This window comes from Buteo buteo, chromosome 30 (genome assembly GCF_964188355.1).
Source record: "Buteo buteo chromosome 30, bButBut1.hap1.1, whole genome shotgun sequence".
Lineage (NCBI taxonomy): Eukaryota > Metazoa > Chordata > Aves > Accipitriformes > Accipitridae > Buteo > Buteo buteo.
Window position 1 is genome coordinate 492,196 of NC_134200.1, and position 21,929 is coordinate 514,124.

Below are 21,929 nucleotides of genomic sequence, written 5' to 3' on the forward strand. Positions count from 1 at the left end.
TGGGGGAAGGCCTGCGCTCCCGCTTGGGCCTTTATTTTTAATTTTTGGGGGGTTAAGACCCCCCCTCTTGGCTCCCTGCCTCCCTTTTATTTTGGGGGGGGGGTAAGACCCCCCCTTGATACCTGGATCCTTTTTTTGGGGGATTAAGACCCCCCCCCAAAAAAACCCCAAAAACCACCCAGAGGCTTCACTCTTCGTCCCCCCCCCCAGCACCGAAGCCGCTTTGGGGTTTTTTTTTTGGTTTTTTTTTTTTTTTGGGGGGGGGTGAAGTGTGGTTTTGTGGTTTGGTTTTTTTTTGGGGGGGGGGGGTCCCAGCCCGCCTGGGTCTCAGCCAATTTTGGGGGGTGGACGGGACACCCCACCCCCCCCCCCAAGAGCAGCACCCGCTGGGTCAAGGTAAGGGGGGGGGGGGGGTTCAGGGGCATTGTGGGAAAACTGGGGGTTTTTGGGGGGGGGGGCACTGAGTCCCCTTGGTCCCCCCCCATCATCACCATGGGGCCCGAGCGGGGCTCGGAGGCGTGAGTCCCTTTTTGGGGAGGGGGGACGACACCGGACACATGGGTCCCTTTTGGGGGGGGACCCCAGACCCTTGGGTGCCTTTTTTTTTGGGGGGGGGGGGCCCTCAGATCCCTGGGTCCCTTTTTTTGGGGGGGGGATGACCCTCAGACCCCTGTGTCCCTTTTTTGGGGGGGGACGGACAGGGACCCCCAGACCCCTGGGTCCCTTTCTTTTTGGGGGTGGGACCCCCAGATCCCTGTGTTCCTTTTCGGGGGGGGGGGGGTGACCCTCAGACCCCTGGGTCCTTTTTTGGGGGGGGAGGGGCCCCCAAAACCCTGGGTCCCTTTTTTTTAGGGGGGGACCCCCAGACCCCTGGGTCCCTTTTCTTTTGCGGGGGGACACCCCGAGACCCCTGGGTCCCTTTTGAGGGGGGGGACAGGGACCCCCAGACCCCCTGTGTCCCTTTGTTGGGGGGGGGACCCCAGACCCCTGTGTCCCATTTTTGGGGGAGGGGGTGACCCTCAGACCCCTGGGTCCTTTTCTTTTGGGGGGAGGGACCCCCAAAACCCTGGGTCCCTTTTTTTTAGGGGGGGGACCCCCAGACCCCTGGGTCCCTTTTTTGGGGGGGTTATAGGATCCTCAGACCCTTGTGTCCCTTTTTGGGGGGGGGACGGGGAGCCCCAGACCCCTGGGTCCCTTTCTTTTGGGGGGGGGGCCCAGATCCCTGGGTCCCTTTTTTTTGGGGGGGGAGACCCCGAGACCCTGAGGTCCCTCTTGGGGGGGGGACAGGGACCCCCAGACCTCTGGGTCCCTTTTATTTTTGGGGGGGGGACCCCAAGACCCCTGTGTCCCTTTTTTTGGGGGGGACACACCCCCAGACCCTGGGTCCTTTTTTTTTTTGGTGTGGGGGGGACAGGGACACCCAGACCCCTGTGTCCCTTTTTGGGGGGGGATGACAGGGACCCCCAGAGCTCTGGATCCTTTTTTTTTTTTTTTTGGGGGGGGGGGGACAGGGACCCTCAGAGCCCTGTGTCCCTTTTTTTTTGGGGGGGGGACGGGACCCAGGACGGGGAGGGGACCACCCAGATCCTCCGGGGAGGGCCGGGCAGGCGGAAGCGGGAGGAAAAGCCGGGAAGCGGGTCCGGGCAGGAGGTGAGGGGGGGGGGGGGAACGGGAAACAGGGGGGGACACACGACCCCCAGGGCCATGACCTCCGACCTCTGACCCTGCCCGGACCCCTGGGGTCGTGGCGGGGGGGGTCAGCGAACGTCGGGGTTCCCGTCTCCCCGCAGCGCCGGGGGGGGCCGATGGGTGCCGGCCCCCCGTCCGCCCCGCGATGGAGGTGAGGGGCCACATCATCCCCCCGGGCACCTACAGCCCTGCAGGTACGATGACCCTTGACCTCTGACCCCACCCTGCCGCCGCCCCTCGCGCCCTCTGACCCCGCCGGGTCGCCGACCGACCTGCCGCGCCCTTCGCTTCACTCCCCCCCTAAAAACCCCACGGTGCTCCCCTGGCCTTGGGTGTCTCCCCCCAAAAATCCTGCTGCCCCCCACCCTGGTGACCTCTGACCCCCGGTTCCCATGACCTGACCCCCGGTTCCCATGACCTCTGCCCCCCCAGTGACCCTGACCTCTGCCCCCTCGTGACCTCCGGCGTTTCCAACCTCCGTTCCCTGGTGACCCCCCCACCTCTTCCCCCCCGACCCCTGCCCCTCGTGCCCCCCCCAACCTCTTCCCCTTGATCTCTGCCCCCTTGACCTCTGACCCATGGTTCCTGTGACCTCTGACCCCCAGTTCCCATGACCTCTGCCCCTCGTGACCCCTGGTGTTTCCAACCTCTATTCCCTGGTGACCCCCCAACCTCTTCCCCCCAACCTCTGACCCCCCAACCTCTGACCCCCTTGACCTCTGCCCCCTGATCTCTGCTCCCTCGACCTCTGCCCCCTCGTGACCCCTGGCGTTTCCAAACCTCTGTTCCCTGGTGACCCCCTAACCTCTGCCCCCCCTAACCTCTGACCCCCTGCCCCCCCGCCCTCTGCCCCCAACCTCTGCCCCATGACCTCTGCCCCCTCGTGACCTCCGGCCTTTCCAACCTCCGTTCCCTGGTGCCCCCCTGACCTTTTTCCCCCCCAACCTCTGCCCCCTGCCCCCCCTTGACCCCTGCCCCCCCTTGACCTCTGCCCCCTGACCTCTGCCCGGCGCAGGGGCGCCCGCGGGGCGGCTGCAGGAGCTGCGGGAGCGGCAGCGGGGCTGCGCCAGGCCCTGGGGCTGCGCCTGCGGGAGCTGCGGCGCCTCTGCCTGCAGGAGGCCGTGAGTCACCCCCCACCCCTCACCTCTGACCCCCCCCACCCCTCTTCCACCCCCCACCCCCACCCCCTCAAGGGCCCCCCCCAACCCACAGGACACCCAGAACCACCCCCCGATCTCTGACCCCCCCCGGGGCTCCCTCCCCAACCCCAGGACCCCCCCCCCTCAGCCCCCTGGGGCCCCTCCCCGGGATCCCCACAGCCCCCCCCCCCACCCCGGGACACCCCCAGACCCTTCTATCCCCCCCCCGGCCCCCGCTGGGACCCCTATAGACCCCCCCAGGACCCCTATAGACCCCTCCGGGACCCCTATAGACCCCCCCAGGACCCCTATAGACCCCCCCGGGACCCTTATAGACCCCTCCGGGACCCCTATAGCCCTCCCCTCCTTTCCCTCCAGCCCTCCCCAAACTCCCTGGGGCCCCCCCCCCAAAAAACACCCCTCCCTCCCTTCCTAGAGGCCCCTAGCCCACCCCCCACCCCCCCCCCCGGCCCCCCATCGCCCCCCCCCCCCGCCTGTGCGCAGGAGCTGACGGGGAAGCTGCCCCCCGAGTATCCCCTGGAGCCTGGCGAGAGGCCCCAGCCCCCCCACGCCGTCGGGCCGGGGGTCCCCCCGGGGCCCCCTCCCTGAGGTAGGCAGGGGGGGAAATGGGGGGGGCCGGGGGAGGGGTGGAGAAGGGGGGGGGGAGGAATGAGGGCTGGGGGGGGGGAGAGGGAGGCCAAAACCGTCCTTAACCCGCCCCGTACCCCCTATCCCACCCGGGCGCGTCCCCTCACGGCCTCTTTAACCCCCCCCGGTGGCCCCCGTACCCCTACGGGGGGGCTTTTTGGTCCTTTCGCAGCCCCCGTACCCCTACGAGCGGCTTTTTTTGTCCTTTCGCGGCTTCCGTACCCCTACAGCGGGCTCTTATTGTCCCTTCGCGGCCTCCGTACCCCCTACACTTGGCCCTAATTGTCCCTTCGCGGCCCGCCGTATCCTCACGACTAGCCCCTATTGTCCCTTCGCGGCGCCGTACCCCTACACCTGGCCCTTATTGTCCCTTCGCGGCCGCCGTACCCGCATGGCGGCGCCCTGTCCCCCCATCATGGCGGCGCCCTGCCGTCCCCCCCCCACGGCGGCCTAGTCTCCCTCCCCTCCCCGGTTTCCGTACGGCGGCCCGGTGCCGGCGGGATCCCGGCCCCCGTCGTGCCCGATCCCGGCTCCCGCAGGCGGCTCGGGCGGCTCGGCGGGAGGTGGCGGTGCAGCTCCAGGTCGTAGAAGCCGCCCGGCGTTTGGCGGCCGCCCCGGGGTTACCCCCCGAACAGCGGCGCCGCCGGCAGCGCCTGCAGGCCGAGGCGGCCCAACGGCTCCGGCAGCTCCGCGCACAGCTCGGCGCCGCCGCCGCCGCGCACGGTGAGTACCGGGGGGGTCGGGGGGGTCCCTAGAGCATGGCGGGGGGGGTGTTGGAGGGTCCCCAGAGCGGGGTCAGGGGGTCCCCAGAGCATGGGGGGGGTGTCAGGGGGTCCTCAGAGGAGGGGGGGGGGGGGTCCTAAGGCGTGGGAGGGTCTCCAGAGCATGAGGGGGGAGTTTGGAGGGTCCCCAGAGCACCAGGAGCAGGGGTCGGGGGGTCCCCAGAGCACAGGGGGGGTGTTGGAGGGTCCCTTAGAGCATGGGGGGGGTCCCCAGAGCACAGGGGGGGTGTCAGAGGGGTCCTTAGAGCATGGGGGGGGGTCCCCAGAGCATGGGGTGGGGTGTCAGGGGGTACTTAAAGCATGGCGGGGGTCCTCAAAGCATGGGGGGGGGTCCCAAGAGCATGAGGGGGGGAGTTTGGAGGGTCCCCAGAGCACCAGGAGCAGGGGTCGGGGGGTCCCCAGAGCACAGGGGGGGTGTCGGAGGGTCCTCAAAGCATGGGGGGGGTCCTCAAAGCATGGGGTGGGGTGTCAGGGGGTTCTCAAAGCATGGGGGGGGTCCTCAAAGCATGGGGGGGTCCCAAGAGCATGAGGGGGGGAGTTTGGAGGGTCCTCAGAGCACCAGGAAGAGGGATTGGGGGGTCCCCAGAGCACAGGGGGGGTGTCGGAGGGTCCTTAGAGGATGGGGGGGTCCCAGAGCATGGGGTGGGGTGTCAGGGGGTCCTCAAAGCATGGGGGGGGTCCCAAGAGCATGAGGGGGGGAGTTTGGAGGGTCCTCAGAGCACCAGGAGCAGGGGGTCGGGGGGTCCCCAGAGCACAGGGGGGGTGTTGGAGGGTCCTTAGAGCATGGGGGGGGTCCCCAGAGCATGGGGTGGGTGTCAGGGGGTCCTCAAAGCATGGGGGGGGTCCTCAAAGCATGGGGGGGGTCCAAGAGCATGAGGGGGGAGTTTGGAGGGTCCCCAGAGCACCAGGAGCAGGGGTCAGGGGGTCCCCAGAGCACAGGGGGGTGTCGGAGGGTCCTCAAAGCATGGGGGGGGTCCTCAAAGCATGGGGTGGGGTGTCAGGGGGTTCTCAAAGCATGGGGGGGGTCCTCAAAGCATGGGGGGGGTCCAAGAGCATGAGGGGGGAGTTTGGAGGGTCCTCAGAGCACCAGGAAGAGGGATTGGGGGGTCCCCAGAGCACACAAGGGGGTCTAGAGGGTCCCCAGAGCATGGGGGGGGGGGTGTCTGGGGGGTCTGCAGAGCACCGAGGAGGGGTGGGGGGGTCCCAAGAGTATGGGGGGGCGGTGTTGGAGGGTCCCCAGAGCACCAGGAGCAGGGGTCGGGGGTCCACAGAGCACAGGGGGGGGGTCCTCAGGGTATGGGGAGGGTGTTGGAGGGTCCCCAGGGCACCAGGAAGAGGGATTGGGGGGTCCCCAGAGCATGGGGGGGCTTCGCAGAGCATGGGGGGGGGGTGTTGGAGGATCCCCTGAGCACAAGGAGGAGGGGTGGGGGGGTTCTCAGAGCATGGAGGGGGGTGTGAGGGGGTCCTCAAAGCATGAGGGGGGTCCCAAGAGCATGGGGGGGGGAGTTTGGAGGATCCCCAGAGTACCAGGAAGAGGGATTGGGGGGTCCCCAGAGAATACGATGGGGTCTAGAGGGTCCCCAGAGCATGGAGAGGGGGGTGTCAGGGGGTCCTCAAAGCATGGGGGGTCCCCAGAGCATGGGGGGAGATAGGGGCATCCCCAGAGCATGGCGGGGGGAGCTTCTGGGAAAAGCCTGGCCTGGAGCGGGAGGGGGGGGGCTGCAGTTTTGGGGGGTCCCCGTCAGCGCTGACACCTCCCCCCTCGCTTTTTTGTTTCCCCCAGACGAGAACGGGTCCCTCTGCGACCTGCCCGCCCTGGAGAACGGTGAGCGCCGGACGCCTGCGTTCCCCCCCCCATGGGGACAGAGGGGGGGACCACCCAGAATCCCGGGTTCCACCACCGTATCTCCCCAACAGGGGCCCTACCGGGCCTACCCCCCCAAAACCCCCCCCGAGCGGAACCGGCCGCCCTTCGCCCCCCCCGGGCAGGATCCGGCAGCCCCGACCGCCGACCGCCGTGGGTCCCCGAGGCCGCCGTGGGGGGACCCGGTCGCCGCAGCTCCCTCGCCAGTCCCGCCAGGTACGCGTCCCCTTACCCCCCCGCTCCGTTGCATTTCCCACCCCCGTGTCCCCCTCCCAAAGACCCCCACACCCCCTTAACGGGGTGCCGTCACCCCCCCAGCCCGGCGCGGACCCTGCCCCGCAGCGCTTCCAGCTTCGAGGGTCGCAGCGTCCCGGCCACCCCCGTCCTGGCCCGCAGCCCCTGCGCCCGCGGGCACCCCCTCTGCCGGTGAGCGTTTTTGGGGGGGGGGGGGGGGTGTTGTGGTGAGAAGGGGGGGCTGAGAGGCAATAGGAGGTCCTGGGGGGAAATTGGGGGGGGCGGGAGGTGATTGCAGGGCTTGGGGGGGGTGTTGTGGGCGAGAAGAGAGGGCTGAGGGGCAATTTGGGGGGGTGGGGGGCAATTTCAGGGCTCGGGGGGGTGTTGTGGGTGAGAAGAGAGGGCTGAGGGGCAATTTGGGGGGTCCTGGGGCAATTTGGGGGGTCCTGGGGGCAATTTGAGGGTTGTGGGGCAATTGCAGGGCTTGGGGGGGTGTTTGTGGGTGAGAAGAAGAGGGCTGAGGGGCAATTTGGGGGGTGGGGGGCAATTTCAGGGCTTGGGGGGGGTGTTGTGGGTGAGAAGAGGGGGCTGAGAGGCAATTTGGGGGGTCCTGGGGCAATTTGGGGGGTCCTGGGGGCAATTTGGGGGTTGTGGGGCAATTGCAGGGCTTGGGGGGGCATTGTGGGTGAGAAGAGGGGGCTGAGGGGCAGTTTGGGGGGTCCTGGGGCAATTTGGGGGGTCCTGGGGGCAATTTGGGGGTTGTGGGGCAATTGCAGGGCTTGGGGGGGGTGTTGTGGGTGAGAAGAGGGGGCTGAGGGGCAATTTGGGGGGTCCTGGGGCAATTTGGGGGGGTCCTGGGGGCAATTTGGGGGTTGTGGGGCAATTGCAGGGCTTGGGGGGGTGTTGTGGGTGAGAAGAGGGGGCTGAGGGACAATTTAGGGGGTCCTGGGGCAATTTGGGGGGGTGTGGGGCAATTTTAGGTCTTGGGGGGGTGTTATGAGCGAGAAGGGGGGCTGAGAGGCAATTTGGGGGGTCCTGGGGGCAATCTGGGGGGGCGTGGGGTAATTTCAGGGCTTGGGGGGGGTGTTGTGGGTGAGAAGAGGGGGCTGAGGGGCAATTTGGGGGGGCTGGGGGGCAATTTCAGGGCTCGGGAGCAGGGTAGGGATGCGCGGGGGGGGTCCCCAGCCCCCCCATCTCACCCCGTGTCCCCCCCCGCCCAGCCCCGAGGCGCCCGGGGGTTGCCCCCCCGCCCCTGGTCCGGCAGCCAAGACTCGCAACTGGGGGGTCCCCGCTCCCCGGCCCCCCGCCCCCGCCGCCGGCCCCCCGCACCCGTCGCAGCAACAGTTCGGAGGCTTTGATCGATTGGGGGGGCCCCCCCGAAAATCCCCGAAACCGCCCCGGGCTCGGGGGGGTCCCCGTCGGCGGAGCAGCGTCGCAGTCAGAAGTGGTTGGCGCTGGAGGGGCTGCGGGACTGGTACCTGCGACACACGGGGACCCCCCCGGCGGCGGCCCCCCCCCCGCCTTCTCGCCTCCAGCAGCCCCCCCCCGCTCCCGCTTGGCCCCCCCGCCGCCGCGACCCCCCGGTTTGCCCCACTCGCTCAGCTACGCCGGGGCCCTGGCGCCCAGGTACGGGGGTATCGCGCGCCCTCTTTTAAGGGGGGGGGGGGGCCGTTTGGGTGAGCCCCTCCCCCAGGGAGGCTGAAATCCCCGGGTTGGGGACCCCCCCCCCAGTCTTTGGGACCCCCCCAGTCTTTGGGGACCCCCTCCTAGCCTTTGGGGACCTCCCCCTGCCTTTGGGGACCCCCCCAGTCTTTTAGAGCCCCCCCCCCCAGCCTTTGGGGCCCCCCCCAGCCTTTGGGGACCCCCTCCTAGTCTTTGGGGACCCCCCCCAGTCTTTGGGACCCCCCCATCTTTAGGCCACCCCCCCAGCCTTTGGGACCTTCCCCACCTTTAGGACCCCCCCAGCCTTTGGGGACCCCCCCATCCAATGGGACCACTCTACGTCCTTTTGGGAACCCCAAATGTCCCCCCCTTTTTCGGGACACCCCCCCCCCGAATGTCATCGGTTTGAGGACAAGAGGGCGGGGGGCACCCCAATAACTCCAGTTTGCCCCCCCCCCCATCCTTCAAGACCCCCAAATGTCCCCAAATTGGAGACTCGGGCTTGGGGACCCCTCGCACCCCACAGAGCCCCTGAGGGGACACCCCAAATATTCCCCTTTTGCCCCCCCCCCAAAATCTCACCCTTGAGCCTCACAGGGACCCCCCCCAGAATCTCCCCAGCCCCCCCCCCATTTGGGGTCTCCCCCAGGGAATCCCCCTCCCCAATTTCCCTCCGAACCCCAATTCTAGGGCTCCCCCCCCCCCCCAGCATCCCTGCTTTTTTCTTGGGGGGGGGGTGTCTCTCCTGCCCCCCTTTCTCTTTTTTTTCCATCTTTTCTCTTAATTCTGGGGTTTTGGGGGGGTGTCCTGGGTTTTGGGGGGGTCCTGGGTTTTGGGGGTGTCCCCCAGGTTTTGGGGGGGGTCTGATCCCCAGGGCTCTGGGGGGAGGGCCAGCAGGGGACGGGGGGGGGGCCACGTTTGGGGGGGCTAATTGCTGTTTCTCTTTTTTCTTTTTTTCCCGTTGTTTTTGCCATCTTTTTGTGTGGTTTTTTTTTTAATTTTTATTTCCTTCATTTTCTCTTCATTTTCTCTTCATTTCCCTTTTTTCACCTTTTTTTTTTTTCCTCCCCATCCCCGCCCCCACCAGGGCCTCGGGGGACCCCCCTGCGGCCGCCCCCCTCCCACCACGGACCCACAGCCCCCCGGCACCTTGGTGTGACACCCCCCCCCCCAAATTCCAAGAAGGGGGGGGTCACGCTCCCGGAATCGCTCCGTACCCCACTCCTACGTGGGGGGGGGGGGATCCCCAAAATTGGTGGGGGATCCCCAAATTTGGGTGGGGATCCCCCAAAATTGCAGGGGGAACCCCAAATTTGGGTGGGGATCCCCCAAAATTGGGGGGGGAACCCCCCAAACCCCTGGGGCCCCCCCCGGACCGCTCCTGGCGAGCGGCTGGTTTTTGGGGAGCCCCTGTTGCATGTCCCCCCCCCTCGGGAACAGGGGTCCGGCAGCGGGGGGGGGGGTGGAAGGAGGGAGGGGGCCGCGGGGGACCGGGTTCAATACAGGGACCTGCTGCCATCGCCTCGCCTGGCTCGTTTTTTTGGGGGAAAACGGCGCCGTTTTGGGGTTTCTTTGCAGACCCCGTAGCTCCTGGATGGCCCTGGGGAGGTGAGTCCGTCTATACGGCCTGGGGGGGGGGAAAAGGGGACCCTACATATTCCTGGGGGGGGACTTATGTATGCTGTAGGGGTTCTAAAACCATCCTTATATTTTGGGGAGAAATGGGGATAAACGCGTAAATGTGTTTGGGGGATCTAGTCGTGCGCCCCTGGGGGGGGGGTCTGTGTAACCCTGGAGAAATCTATATGTCCCTGGGAGGGGTTATAGAGCCCTGGGGGTGTCTATACGTCCCTGGGAGGGGTTATAGAGCCCTGGGGGTGTCTATATGTCCGGGTTATAGAGCCCTGGGGGTGTCTATACGTCCCTGGGAGGGGTTATAGAGCTCTGGGGGTGTCTATACGTCCCTGGGAGGGGTTATAGAGCCCTGGGGGTGTCTATACGTCCCTGGGAGGGGTTATGGAGCCCTGGGGGTGTCTATATGTCCGGGTTATAGAGCCCTGGGGGTGTCTATACGTCCCTGGGAGGGGTTATAGAGCTCTGGGGGTGTCTATACGTCCCTGGGAGGGGTTATAGAGCCCTGGGGGTGTCTATACGTCCCTGGGAGGGGTTATGGAGCCCTGGGGGTGTCTATATGTCCGGGTTATAGAGCCCTGGGGGTGTCTATACGTCCCTGGGAGGGGTTATAGAGCCCTGGGGGTGTCTATACGTCCCTGGGAGGGGTTATGGAGCCCTGGGGGTGTCTATATGTCCGGGTTATAGAGCCCTGGGGGTGTCTATACGTCCCTGGGAGGGATTATAGAGCTCTGGGGGTGTCTATACGTCCCTGGGAGGGGTTATAGAGCCCTGGGGGTGTCTATACATCCCTGGGAGGGGTTATAGAGCCCTGGGGGTGTCTATATGTCCGGGTTATAGAGCCCTGGGGGTGTCTATACGTCCCTGGGAGGGGTTATAGAGCCCTGGGGGTGTCTATACATCCCTGGGAGGGGTTATAGAGCCCTGGGGGTGTCTATACGTCCCTGGGAGGGGTTATGGAGCCCTGGGGGTGTCTATATGTCCGGGTTATAGAGCCCTGGGGGTGTCTATATGTCCCTGGGAGGGGTTATAGAGCCCTGGGGGTGTCTATACGTCCCTGGGAGGGGTTATAGAGCCCTGGGGGTGTCTATATGTCCGGGTTATAGAGCCCTGGGGGTGTCTATATGTCCCTGGGAGGGGTTATAGAGCCCTGGGGGTGTCTATATGTCCCTGGGAGGGATTTGTGTGGCCCCTACATATTCCTATAGGGGGGTCTGTGCAGCCCAGGGGTGGCGATGTGGCCCTCGTATTTTGGGGGGGGGTCCCCATATAGCTCTTTATCAGCCCCCGGGGGGGGGTCTATGTGGTGCTGGGACATCCCGGGGGGTCCATAGGGCCCCCACGCAGCCCTGGGAGGGAGCACAGGCCCTCTGTATGGTTGGGGGCCCCTATAGAGCCGGGGGGGGGTCCCCATGGCCCCTATATAGAAAATGGGAAGCTTTTATCAATGGCCATAAGCCACGCCCACTAGAGGAGGAGCCACGCCCCCCCGACGGAGCCACGCCTCCAGGGCGCAATCCTACTCCAGGGCGAGGCCACGCCCCCGAAACGGGGCCACGCCCCCTAGGCTAACGGCCTGCCCCCCTCCGACGAAGCCCCACCCCCAAGCGAAACCGCGCCGCTGTGAAGCTCCGCCCCGGCGGAAAGGCTCCGCCCCGCTCCGCCCCCTGGTCCCACGTCTCCCCAGAGGCGGGAGCGACCAATCGGCGGGCGGAGAGGGGAGGGTGGGGCGCGCCGCTATTGGCCGGCCGAGCGGCGGCGCGCTCCCATTGGCCGAGGGGAGGGGAGGGGGCGGAGGCGAGGCGGGGGAGGGAGCGGCGCGGGCCGGCGGCGCGCGGGAGAGCGGCGAGGCTGAGGTGAGGGGCGGCAGCGCTCGGAGGAGGCCCGGCCGGTGGGGGGGAGGGGGGGGGAACGGGCAACCGGGCGAAATCCGGGAACCCCTCCGGTAAAAGGGGGGGGGTGCCGGGATGGGAGGGGGGCGTCCGGTAAGGAGCCATCCGGGTGAAGCCGGTTCCCCCCCTCCCTCACCCTCCCACTTCCGCCTTTTTTCCCCCCCCCTCTCACAGCGCAGCGGCGTTGCCATGGCGACGACGGCGCATCCCTATTGGCCGCGCTCGCTGCCGTTGCCGGGTTACGTGGCCAGCGAGCGTCCCGGCTGGCAGTGCGCAGGCGCGGTAGCGGCGGCCGGGGCGGGGTTATTGGCTCTGGGTTGGGCGCTGGGCGGGGCGAGGGGAGGGGCAACGAGAAGCCCCGCCCGCCGCCTGGCGCTGGGCTGGTTCTTGATGTGCGCGGGGGTGCATGGGATACTGGAGGGCTATTTCAGCCTGCGGCACCGGGAGCTGCCCGCCGATACCGGTTTGCTGGCCGACGTCTGTGAGCACCGGGGCGGGGACGTTCGGGGTCCTTGGGGGAGGGTATAAGGGGGCTCTGGGGAGGGGTCTGGGTCTCCTCAGGGGGGGTCTGGGTGCCCTGGGGAGGGTCTGGGTGCCCTGGGGAGGGTCCTGACCCCCTGGGTGCCTTTGGGGAGGGGTCCCCTGGGGCATCCGTGGGCCCTGAAGGGAAAAGGGGGTTCCCTGGACACCTGGGGAGGGGGACATGTGGGTGCCAGAGGGCTGTGGGGCAGGGTTGGGAGACCCCTGGGTGTCTGGGTCCTCTGGGGGGGGGGGGGGGCACCTGCCCTCCCCTGGGTGTCTGGGTCCTTTGGGGGGGAGTGTGGGGGGGCACCTGCCCGCCCTGGCTGCCTGGGTCACCCTGTCAACCCCGTGCTGCCCGCAGGGAAGGAGTATGCCAAAGCCGACAGCCGCTACGTGACGTGAGTTGGGGAGGCGGACGGGGAGGGAGGGGTGTCTGAGGGACCCGGGCGTCCGGGCTGATCCCGCTCTGCGTGTGTGCGTCCCCCTTTCCAGGAGCGATGACTTCACGGTCGCCATGGAGACAGTGACCGCCTGGGCCTGGGGTCCCCTCAGCTTCCTCACCTTCCTCGCCTTCCTGCGCCGCCACCCCACCCGCTACGTCCTGCAGCTCCTCGTCTCCCTCGGTATGCCTGGGGACCCCCGCACACTCAGGGGAGAGGGGTAAGGGGGAGGCCGCCCGCATCCCCGGAACCTCCCGGCTCTCCCCGACGGCATCTCCCTTCCCGCACGCAGGTCAGCTCTACGGGGACGTGCTGTACTTTGCCACGGAGGCTCGGGCAGGTTGGACCCACAGCGACCCGCGGCCCCTCTACTTTTGGGGCTACTTCGTGGGGCTGAACGGGGTGTGGGTGCTGGTGCCCGGCGCCCTCCTCATCGACGCCTGCCGCAGCCTGGCTGCCGCCCAGCGCGCCCTCGACCGTCCTCGCCACAAGGGCCACTGAGCCGGGACGCCAGCCGGGAGACGCCCCCCCACCGCCGAGGGGCTGCTCGGGGCGAATTTGGCGCTGGGGAGTCCTGGAGTTTTCCGGAGCTGGATCGGGCGCGTGCCTGCGTCCCATCGGGGTGATCAAGGTGCTGGGGTTGTTTTCAAACCCCCCCCCCCCGGCTCTGCAAGAGCTCAGGGACAGCGGCCTGAATGCCTGGGACCCCCTGGAGGGGGGGGGGTCCAACCTCATTAGCGGGGTTGTGTGATTGGGTTTTAATAAATGAGCTGGAAACGGAGCCGTGGGTCTGTGCTGGGGGCGGCTGGGAGAGGGAGGGGGCGTGGTCTGCGGGTGATTGACAGCACCCGGGGGCAGGCTGAGGGCGTGGCGAGTCGGCCCCGCCTCCGCCGTTCCTCGGCCAATGGGAAATTAGGTCGCCCGCCGTGGCCAATGGGAGGGCGGGGTGGGCGGGGTTAGGCTCGGGCCAATGGGCGCCAGGGGTTTTCTCGCTGCTCCCGGCGCGTTGAAGCTGGATGAGGCGCCGGTGGCGCGGCGGCCAATCAGCGCCCGCTCTCTCCTTAAGTCCCGCCTTCCCCAGAACGCCCAATCAGCCTCCGCTCCCTCGCCCAATCAGCGCCCTCTCCTTCACTAGCCAATCAGCGCCCGCATCCTCCTCGAACCCCGCCTCTCCCCCCTCCGCCGCCCAACCAGAGCCCGCTCCCCGGCCGTCCCCGCCCCTCAGCCCTCGCCCCAATCGGCGCCCTCCCCGCCCCGACCGCGCCCCGCCCCCTTCACCCAATCCGCGAGCAGCCGCGCCGTCGCCTGGGCGACGGCGGTCCCGCCCCCTCCCCCTCCCACCCCTCCCCTCCGGCCTCCGCCAGGGGCGGGACTTCCGATCCGGCTTCCGGCCAATGGGGGCGAAGCGCACACCCCGCCGGCCAATGGCAAGGCGGGCGGCGGGCGAGGCGGAAGCGCGGCGGCGGGGTCAGAGGGCGCCGCTGTTGATGTTGACACGGGCCCGGCGGCGGCAGCGCCCCCGCCCGCCTCCCGCGGCCCGACAGCTCCGGCCTCGCCGCCGCTACCGCGGGGGGGCCTGGGCGAGGCCCCCCCGGCTCCGCGGGTAGCACCAGCGCCCCCGGCGCCTCCCGCGGCCCGGCGGGGCCTCCCGGTCCCCCCCCTTCGCCCTCCCCGGTCCGTCCCGGTCCATCCCCGTCGTCGTCGTCGTCCCGGTTCCCCCCCCCCCCCTCCAACCCACCCCCCGGCGCCGCCGCCCCATGCGCTCCCCGCCATGACGATCCTCCCGAAGAAGAAGCCGGTACCGGCGCCCGACGGTGACGGTGACTCGGGCCCGGACGCCGGTCCCGAACGCGGCGCGGACGCCGGCCCCGAGCGCGGCCCCGGTGGCGTGGGCGAGTCCGTCGGTCCCGGTGGCGTCGGGGGACCGCGGCCCAGGGCTTCGCCGCCGCCGCCGTTAAGGGGTTGGGCCGGGTTACCGGCCGCTGGTTCGCCCCCCCCAGCCGGTCCCGGAGGCCCCGTCGGCGGCGGCCCCGGGGCGGGGGACGGTCCCGGGTCGTTGCTGGGGTTGGAGGCGGCGGCGTTGGGCCTGCCCGAACCCCGCGGGCCCGGCGGAGGAGGAGGAGGAGGCGGCCCCGGACACAGCAAACGACGGCGGCGTGGCGGGGCCGGGCCCAGCGGCGGTCCCGGTGGCGGAGGCCCCGGTTGCGGCGGCCCCGGCGGGATGGGGCTGGGACTGGGGATGGGCCCCGGCGGCAGCCCCGGCCCCGACGAGGCGGGAGGCGGCTACAACAGCGAAGACGAGTACGAGGCCGGGCGGGTGGAGATGGACCCGGCCACGGCCGAGCAGGTTCGGGGACCGGCGGGGGGGGTCTGGGGGCACCGGGAACCGGGAGGGGGGGACGCCTGGGGGAAGGGCAGGGGAAAACCGGGGGGACCCGAGTGGCGCGGGGGGGGTTTAGGGCCTCCCTGAGTGGGACAGAGGGGGTTTAGGGTCTCCCCGGGTGGAACAGAGGGGGTTTAGGGTCTCCCCGGGTGTCCCTGATTGGCACGGAGGGGGTTTAGGGTCTCCCCGGGTGTCCTCGAGTGGCACGGAGGGGGTTTAGGGTGTTCCTGAGTGGCACGGAGGGGGTTTAGGGTGTTCCTGAGTGGCACGGAGGGGGTTTAGGGTCTCCCTGAATGGCACAGAGGGGGTTTAGGGTCTCCCCAGGTATCCCCAAGTGGCACGGAGGGGGTTTAGGGTGTTCCTGAGTGGCACGGAGGGGGTTTAGGGTCTCCCTGAATGGCACAGAGGGGGTTTAGGGTCTCCCCAGGTATCCCCAAGTGGCACGGAGGGGGTTTAGGGTGTTCCTGAGTGGCACGGAGGGGGTTTAGGGTCTCCCCGGGTGTCCTCGAGTGGCACGGAGGGGGTTTAGGGTCTCCCTGAATGGCACAGAGGGGTTTAGGGTCTCCCCAGGTATCCCCGAGTGGCACGGAGGGGGTTTAGGGTGTTCCTGAGTGGCACGGAGGGGGTTTAGGGTCTCCCTGAATGGCACAGAGGGGGTTTAGGGTCTCCCCGGGTGTCCCTGATTGGCATGGAGGGGGTTTAGGGTCTCCCCAGGTATCCCCGAGTGGCACGGAGAGGGTTTAGGGTGTTCCTGAGTGGCACGGAGGGGGTTTAGGGTCTCCCTGAATGGCACAGAGGGGGTTTAGGGTCTCCCCGGTTGTCCCTGAGTGGCACAGAGGGGGTTTAGGGCCTCCCTGAGTGTCCCCGAGTGGCACGAAGGGGTTTTAGGGTCTCCCTGGGTCTCCCCGATTGGCACAGAGGGGGTTTAGGGTCTCCCCGGATGGCGTGGAGGGGTTTTAGGGTCTCCCTGGGTCTCCCCGATTGGCATAGAGGGGGTTTAGGGTCTCCCTGAGTGGCACAGAGGGGGTTTAGGGTCTCCCTGGGTGTCCCCAAGTGGCACGGAGGGGTTTTAGGGTCTCCCCGAGTGGCACAGAAGGTGTTTAGGGTCTTCTCAGTTGCCCCCTGTTGTCACCCCCCTGGCCGCGTTCCTCACACGAGGGTTTTGTCCCCGCTGCGTGTTCCCCCCCCCAGGAACCCCCCTTGTCCCCGTGTCTCTCCCTGTGTCCCACGGGACCCCCTCGCCCATGTTCATCCCCACGTAGGACAGGGGTCGGGTCCCCAGGAGACCCTCCCTCCCCCCGGGGGGGTCCCTGATGTTCCCCCCCCCGGTGTGCGGGTGCCGGTGCCGAGCCCGGCTGTGTCTCCAGCAGGAGCACCGGTTCGAGAAGGCGCTGCGGGAGAAGAAAGGCTTCATCATCAAGCGCATGAAAGAGGACGGTGCTTGTTTGTTCCGGGCTGTGGGTGAGCCCTGTGTCCCCCCCACCCCCTTTCCCTTCGCCCCCACCCCAACACGGGGCTTCCACGTGTCTCTGGGTGGGGGCTGACACCCCCCCCTCGCTGTCCCTTTTGTGTTTTTCCCCTTTTTTTCCCCATCCGGGTGCCGCCAGCCGACCAGGTGTACGGAGACCAGGACATGCACGAGGTGGTGCGCAAGCACTGCATGGATTATCTGGTGAGGCGCTGGGGGGGGCGATGGGAGGGGACTGGGGGGGCACTTGGGGGTCCTGGGGGGTGCAAGGATACGCTGGGATCCTCTGGAGGGGGATTGGAAGGAGAATGGGGGGCACTGGGGTGTTCTTAGAGGTATTGGGGTGTTCTCAGAGGTACTGGGATGTGCTCAGACGTACTGGGAGGGCACTCAGAGCACTGGGGGGGGGGGAGAGTGGGCTGCTGTCCCCCCCCCCACCTTCCCCCGATGTCCCCCGGGTGTTTCCTGAGGTCCCCAGGGCTCCCCCGTCCACGGAGCTCCCCCACTCGATGTTCTCGGGGTCCCTGGGGCAGCCCTGCGGTCCCAGGGTGTCCCCGTGCTCCGCATAACCCCCGTCGTCCCCTGTCGTCCCCCGACGTCCCCTCACCCCCCCCCCCAGATGAAGAACGCCGACTATTTTTCCAACTACGTGACGGAGGATTTCACCACCTACATCAACCGCAAGCGCAAAAGCACGTGCCACGGCAACCACATCGAGATGCAAGCCATGGCCGAGATGTACAACCGTCCTGTCGAAGTCTACCAGTACGGCACTGGTGCGTCCGCCCCGCGGGGCCGTGGGGACGGCGGGGGGGGGGGGTCCCTGAGACACCGCCGGGGTTCCCGGGGGGCTGTTGGGGTGTCCCTGTGGTTTTTCTGGGGTTCTTCAGGATGCTGGGGGGTTTCCCAGGGTGCTGTTGGGGTGTCCCTGTGGTTTTTTGGGGTTCTCCAGGATGCTGGGGAGGGGGGGAGTCCTCCTCTGTGGTGCCGTGGAGGTCCCAGCGGCGCTCTGGGGGGTCCCCAAGGTGCTTTAGGGATCACTGGGGTCCCCGAGGGACCCCCCAGGTCCCCAAGGGACCCCCCAGGGTGATGACGTGGACTTCCCCGAGGTGCTGGGGGGCTTCCCACGGCGTCTCCGGGCTCCCCAAGGTGTCGTAGGGGGCTTTCCCGTGGGTACCCCAGGGTGCTGATGTGGGGTCCCTGGGTGGCTGCGGGGGTGGGTGGGGGGTCCCTGTAGGTCCCCGGGTCCTGTTGGGGGGGCCGGCGGGGGCCGCCGCCGTGCTGACGGGGTGCCCGCAGAGCCCATCAACACCTTCCACGGGATCCAGCACAACGAGGACGAGCCCATCCGCGTCAGCTACCACCGCAACATCCACTACAACTCCGTCGTCAACCCCAACAAGGCCACCATCGGCGTGGGGCTGGGGCTGCCCTCCTTCAAACCGGGGGTCAGTGGGGCTGGGGGGGGCCGGGGGGGGGGCTGGGAATCCCCTTGGTGTGGGGCTGGGGGTGCCCCCCTTCAAACTGGGGGTCTGTGGGGTTGGGGGGCACGGGAATTCCTTTGCCGTGGGGCTGCCCCCTTTCAAATTAGGGGTCAGTGGGGTTGGGGGGGTCAGGGAATCCCCTTGCCATGGGGCTGGGGGTGCCCCCCTTCAAACTGGGGGGTCAGTGGGCGCGGGAATCCCCTTACTGTGGGGCTGCCCCCTTTCAAACTGGGGGCCTGTGGGGTTTTGGGGTGCAGGAATCCCCTTGCTGTGGGGCTGCCCCCTTTTAAACTGGGGGTCAGTGGGGTTGGGGGGTCTGGGAATCCCCTTGGTGTGGGGCTGGGGGTGTCCTCCTTCAAATTGGGGGTCAGTGGGCACGGGAATCCCCTTGCCGTGGGGCTGCCCCCTTTCAAATTGGGGGTCAGTGAGGTTGGGGGGGGTCTGGGAATCCCCTTGCCACGGGGCTAGGGGTGCCCCCCTTCCAATTGGGGGTCAGTGGGGTTGGGGGGCGCAGGAATCCCCTTGTTGTGGGGCTGCCCCCTTTCAAATTGGGGGCCTGTGGGGTTTTGGGGTGCAGGAATCCCCTTGGTGTGGGGCTGCCCCCTTTCAAACTGGGGGTCTTTGGGTTTGGGAGGGGTCTGGGAATCCCCTTGCCGTGGGGCTGGGGGTGCCCCCCTTCAAACTGGGGGGTCAGTGGGCGCGGGAATCCCCTTGCCGTGGGGCTGCCCCCTTTCAAACTGGGGGTCAGTGGGGCTGGGGGGTGCAGGAATCCCCTTGCCGTGGGGCTGGGGCTGTGCCCCTTCAAACTGGGGGTCTTTGGGGGCGGTCCTATGGGTGGGTGGGGCCACGGAGGGGGCGTGGCCACACTCAGCCCTGCCTGCACCAGCCTTCTTTGTCTGAGGGGGTGTGTCTAAGCGTGGCCCCACCCCCAGGTGGGAGCCCCGGTTTAGGAGTGGTGGGTCTCCAGGGGGTGGAGCCTGGCTCTGGGAGGTGTGGCTTGTTGGGGGCGTGGTCTGTGTGGGGGCGTGTCTAAGTATTGCCCCACCCCCTGCTGCGGCCTTGTTCAGGAGTGAGCTGGGGGGTGGGAGCCTTCTGGAGGGGGGTGGGGCCTACCGAAGGGGGTGGAGCTTGTAGTGAGCTATGTCTTCTTAATGGAAGTGTGACTGAGGCTCCACCCCCAGCTGGACTGGGGGGTGTGGCCTAGCGTGGCCACGCCTCCCTCCACTAGCGGCTTGCTCTGGGGACCTGTCTGCCAAAATGGGGGGGTGGAGCTTTCCTGCCGGAGGGGGCGTGTCCAAGCCTGGCCCCGCCCCCTCCAGCTGGCCGAGCAGTCCCTGATGAAAAGCGCCATCAAGACCTCGGAGGAATCCTGGATCGAGCAGCAGATGCTGGAGGACAAAAAGCGGGCGACCGACTGGGAGGCCACCAACGAGGCCATCGAGGAGCAGGTGGCCCGCGAGTCCTACCTCCAGTGGCTACGTGACCAGGGAGAAGCAGGCCCGGCAGGTGGGGAGCCCCGTCGCCCCCTCCCCAGGGGGGTTACGGACTGTTGCAGACCCCCCCTCTCCTTCAGCGGGTCCCTGGCTACCTGCCCCGGGACCGTGGTAGCCCGCGGCGGGGGTTTGACACGTCTCCCCGTAGCCCCGCAAGGCCAGCGCCACGTGCAGTTCGGCCACGGCGGCGGCGGCCAGCGGCCTGGAGGAGTGGAGCGGGCGTTCGCCCCGGCCCCGCAGCGCAGCCCCCTCGCCCGAGCACCCGGTCTGCACCCCGAGGCGCCCGGTCCCAAGCCCCCCTCGCCCGGTGCCCCCCCGGCTGGCAAGCCTCCCTCGCCCTGTGCCCCAGGTGGGTGCTCCTGGGGGTTGGGGGGGGGACAAATTGGGTGCTGGGGGACTCGGAGTGGGTGCTGTGGGGTGCTATAGGGTGCTGGGGGGGGTCAGGTGGCTGTTAAAGGGAGTTGAGGGCCTCATACTGGTGGTTATGGGGTGCTGGGGGGGCGAGGGAGCCCCAAGCTGAGTGCTGGGGAGGGTTATGGGTCCCCAAACTGGGAGTTATGGGGTGCTGGGGGGCCCAGACTGGCTACTATGGGGTAGGGGGGGGGTGAGGGAGCCCCAGGCTGAGTGCTGGGGAGGGTTATGGGTCCCCAAACTGGGAGTTATGGGGTGCTGGGGGGCCCAGACTGGCTACTATGGGGTGGGGGGGGGTGAGGGAGCCCCAGGCTGAGTGCTGGGGAGGGTTATAGGCCCCCAAACTGGGAGTTATGGGGTGCTGGGGGGGCCAGACTGGCTACTATGGGGTAGGGGGGGGGCAAATGGGGGTAGGTGGGTGCCGTGGGGGGCCTCAGGGCTGGCGTGCCTGGGCCCCCCCCCGCCACGTGCCTGCCCCACAGGGACCAGCAGCCAGCTGGGGGCGGGTGGGGGCCGGGCCACCCCCCCACTGGTGTCCCTGTACCCCGCGCTGGAGTGCCGTGCCATCATGCAGCAGATGTCCCCCACTGCCTTCGGTGAGTGGAGGGGGGGGGATCTGAGATTGGGGGGGGTGTCTCAGTTTGGGGGCTGGGGTTGGAGTTGTGGGGGGTCTGGGTGTGGGGTTTAGGGTTGGGGGAGATTTAGGGTTGTCGGTTTTGGGGTGTTGGGGGTGTGTGTCTGAGCTTGGGGGGGGGACCTTGGTTTTGGGGATGTTGTGTCATGGTTTTGGGGGGGAATGTTGAGTTTTGGGGATTTGAGGTTGGCAGCGCTCTGGATTTGGGGGAAAAGTTCTCTGCTGGGGGATCTGTCCCCTTTTGCTGTAGTCTGGGGGCGTGGGGGGGGGTATGACACAATCTCAAATTTTGGGAGGGAGCTTGAGAAGCTTCACTTGGGGGGTAGCCAAGCTCCAGCCCCCCCCCCCCCCCCAAGTCAGGGATTGTTGCCGTCCCTTCTGGGGCAATGCCGGGGGGGATGTGTGGGGTCATTTTACCCCCCCACCACACACTTAAACTCCACCTCCCCCCCCAATTTTACGGCCTCCCCCCCCAATTTTGTGGCCTCCCCCCCCAATTTTGTGGCCTCCCCCCCCAATTTTGTGGCCTCCCCCCCCAATTTTACGGCCTCCCCAGGCCTCAACGACTGGGAGGACGACGAGATCCTGGCGTCGGTGCTGGCCGTCTCGCAGCAGGAGTACCTGGAGACCATGAAGACCTCCCGCCACAGAGACCCCGCTGCTGACAAGAGTTGATATTGAACCCCCGGACTGCGCCCCGGCCCCCCCCACCCCGCCGCCCCCCCACCCCGGCCCCCCCAGGGACCTCTAGGTGCATGGCGGCCCAGGCTGGGGGGGGGGGGAGGCGTTTTATTTTGGGGAACCCCCCCCCCTCCCGGCTTTCCTAGGACGCCTCCTGGCCGGGGAGGGAAGGGGGACACAGCGCTGGACGCCGCGGGACAAACCTCGGCTATTTTGGGGGGGGGGTGAGAGAAGCGCCCCCCCCGCCCCCCCTGCATAATTACAGCTGGAACGACTGGGGGAAGAGGTGGGGAGGGGGGGCAAGGGGGGAGGGGGCTCCTATTTTTTGTAGGGTCTCCCCTTTCTGTCCCAGTGGGGATTTTGCTGTTTGGGGAGAAGGGGGGGGGGTCCCCCTCTCTGCCCCCCCTGCCCCTCCTGGAGCATCCCGGCCCCCCCCCCCCCAGCACCCCAGGGTGGGGGAGGGTGCGAGGTGAGGCTGGGGGTGCTGCTCCCCGACACCGCCCCCCCCCCCCAACACCCCCCCTGCACCCTGTTATTAAACTGATGCCCGGCAGCCCCCCCGGCCCTGTCTCTTCATGGGGAGAGGGGCTCATTGCCCCCCCCCACCTTCCCCAGGGCAGGATGGGGGTATCCCCACACCTTTTTGGGGGGGGGCTGGCTTCTTCCAGAGCCATTTTGGGGGTCTTTCTGTCCCCCCCACTATGGGAAGGGGGGATTAAAACCCCTTGGGGGGGTAGGAGAGTTTTGGGGGAGTAGAAGAGTTTTTGGGGGGGGTTAGAAGAGTTTTTGGGGGGGTTAGAAGATTTTTGGGGGGGGTTAGAAGAGTGTTTTGGGGGGGTAGAAGAGTTTTGGGAGGGTAGAAGAGCTTTGG

At 67.8% G+C, this 21,929-nt stretch overlaps 3 protein-coding genes across 4 annotated transcripts; all 3 read left to right on the forward strand.

The window, feature by feature from the left end:
• Positions 1-468: 468 nt before the first annotated feature.
• Positions 469-9,535, forward strand: CCDC120 (coiled-coil domain containing 120). Its single transcript, XM_075018475.1, has 10 exons — positions 469-518; positions 1,791-1,883; positions 2,705-2,810; positions 3,333-3,435; positions 3,549-4,199; positions 6,042-6,083; positions 6,176-6,338; positions 6,441-6,548; positions 7,577-7,982; positions 9,106-9,535. The coding sequence occupies exons 1-10, from the start codon at positions 493-495 to the stop codon at positions 9,175-9,177; spliced, it is 1,770 nt and encodes a 589-aa protein (XP_074874576.1). The 5' UTR covers positions 469-492; the 3' UTR covers positions 9,178-9,535.
• A 1,925-nt stretch (positions 9,536-11,460) lies between these two features.
• On the forward strand, positions 11,461-13,285 carry EBP (EBP cholestenol delta-isomerase). 2 transcript variants are annotated; one of them, XM_075018625.1, is made up of 5 exons: positions 11,461-11,506; positions 11,717-12,023; positions 12,426-12,462; positions 12,557-12,687; positions 12,797-13,285. In XM_075018625.1, exons 2-5 carry the CDS (start codon positions 11,732-11,734, stop codon positions 13,003-13,005), a joined length of 669 nt encoding a protein of 222 aa, XP_074874726.1. In that variant the 5' UTR covers positions 11,461-11,506; positions 11,717-11,731; the 3' UTR covers positions 13,006-13,285. The 2 variants fall into 2 exon arrangements, with proteins under 2 accessions (XP_074874726.1, XP_074874725.1); XM_075018624.1 differs by lacking the exon at positions 11,461-11,506 and having other exon boundaries at positions 11,554-12,023.
• A 673-nt stretch (positions 13,286-13,958) lies between these two features.
• OTUD5 (OTU deubiquitinase 5) lies at positions 13,959-21,628 on the forward strand. The gene is given in 11 exon segments (XM_075018586.1): positions 13,959-14,851; positions 16,255-16,348; positions 16,495-16,559; positions 16,975-17,131; positions 17,655-17,803; positions 19,159-19,326; positions 19,328-19,345; positions 19,481-19,595; positions 19,598-19,681; positions 20,226-20,339; positions 20,934-21,628. Coding segments are annotated over 11 exon segments (1,659 nt in total). The 5' UTR covers positions 13,959-14,275; the 3' UTR covers positions 21,053-21,628.
• Positions 21,629-21,929: the final 301 nt, after the last annotated feature.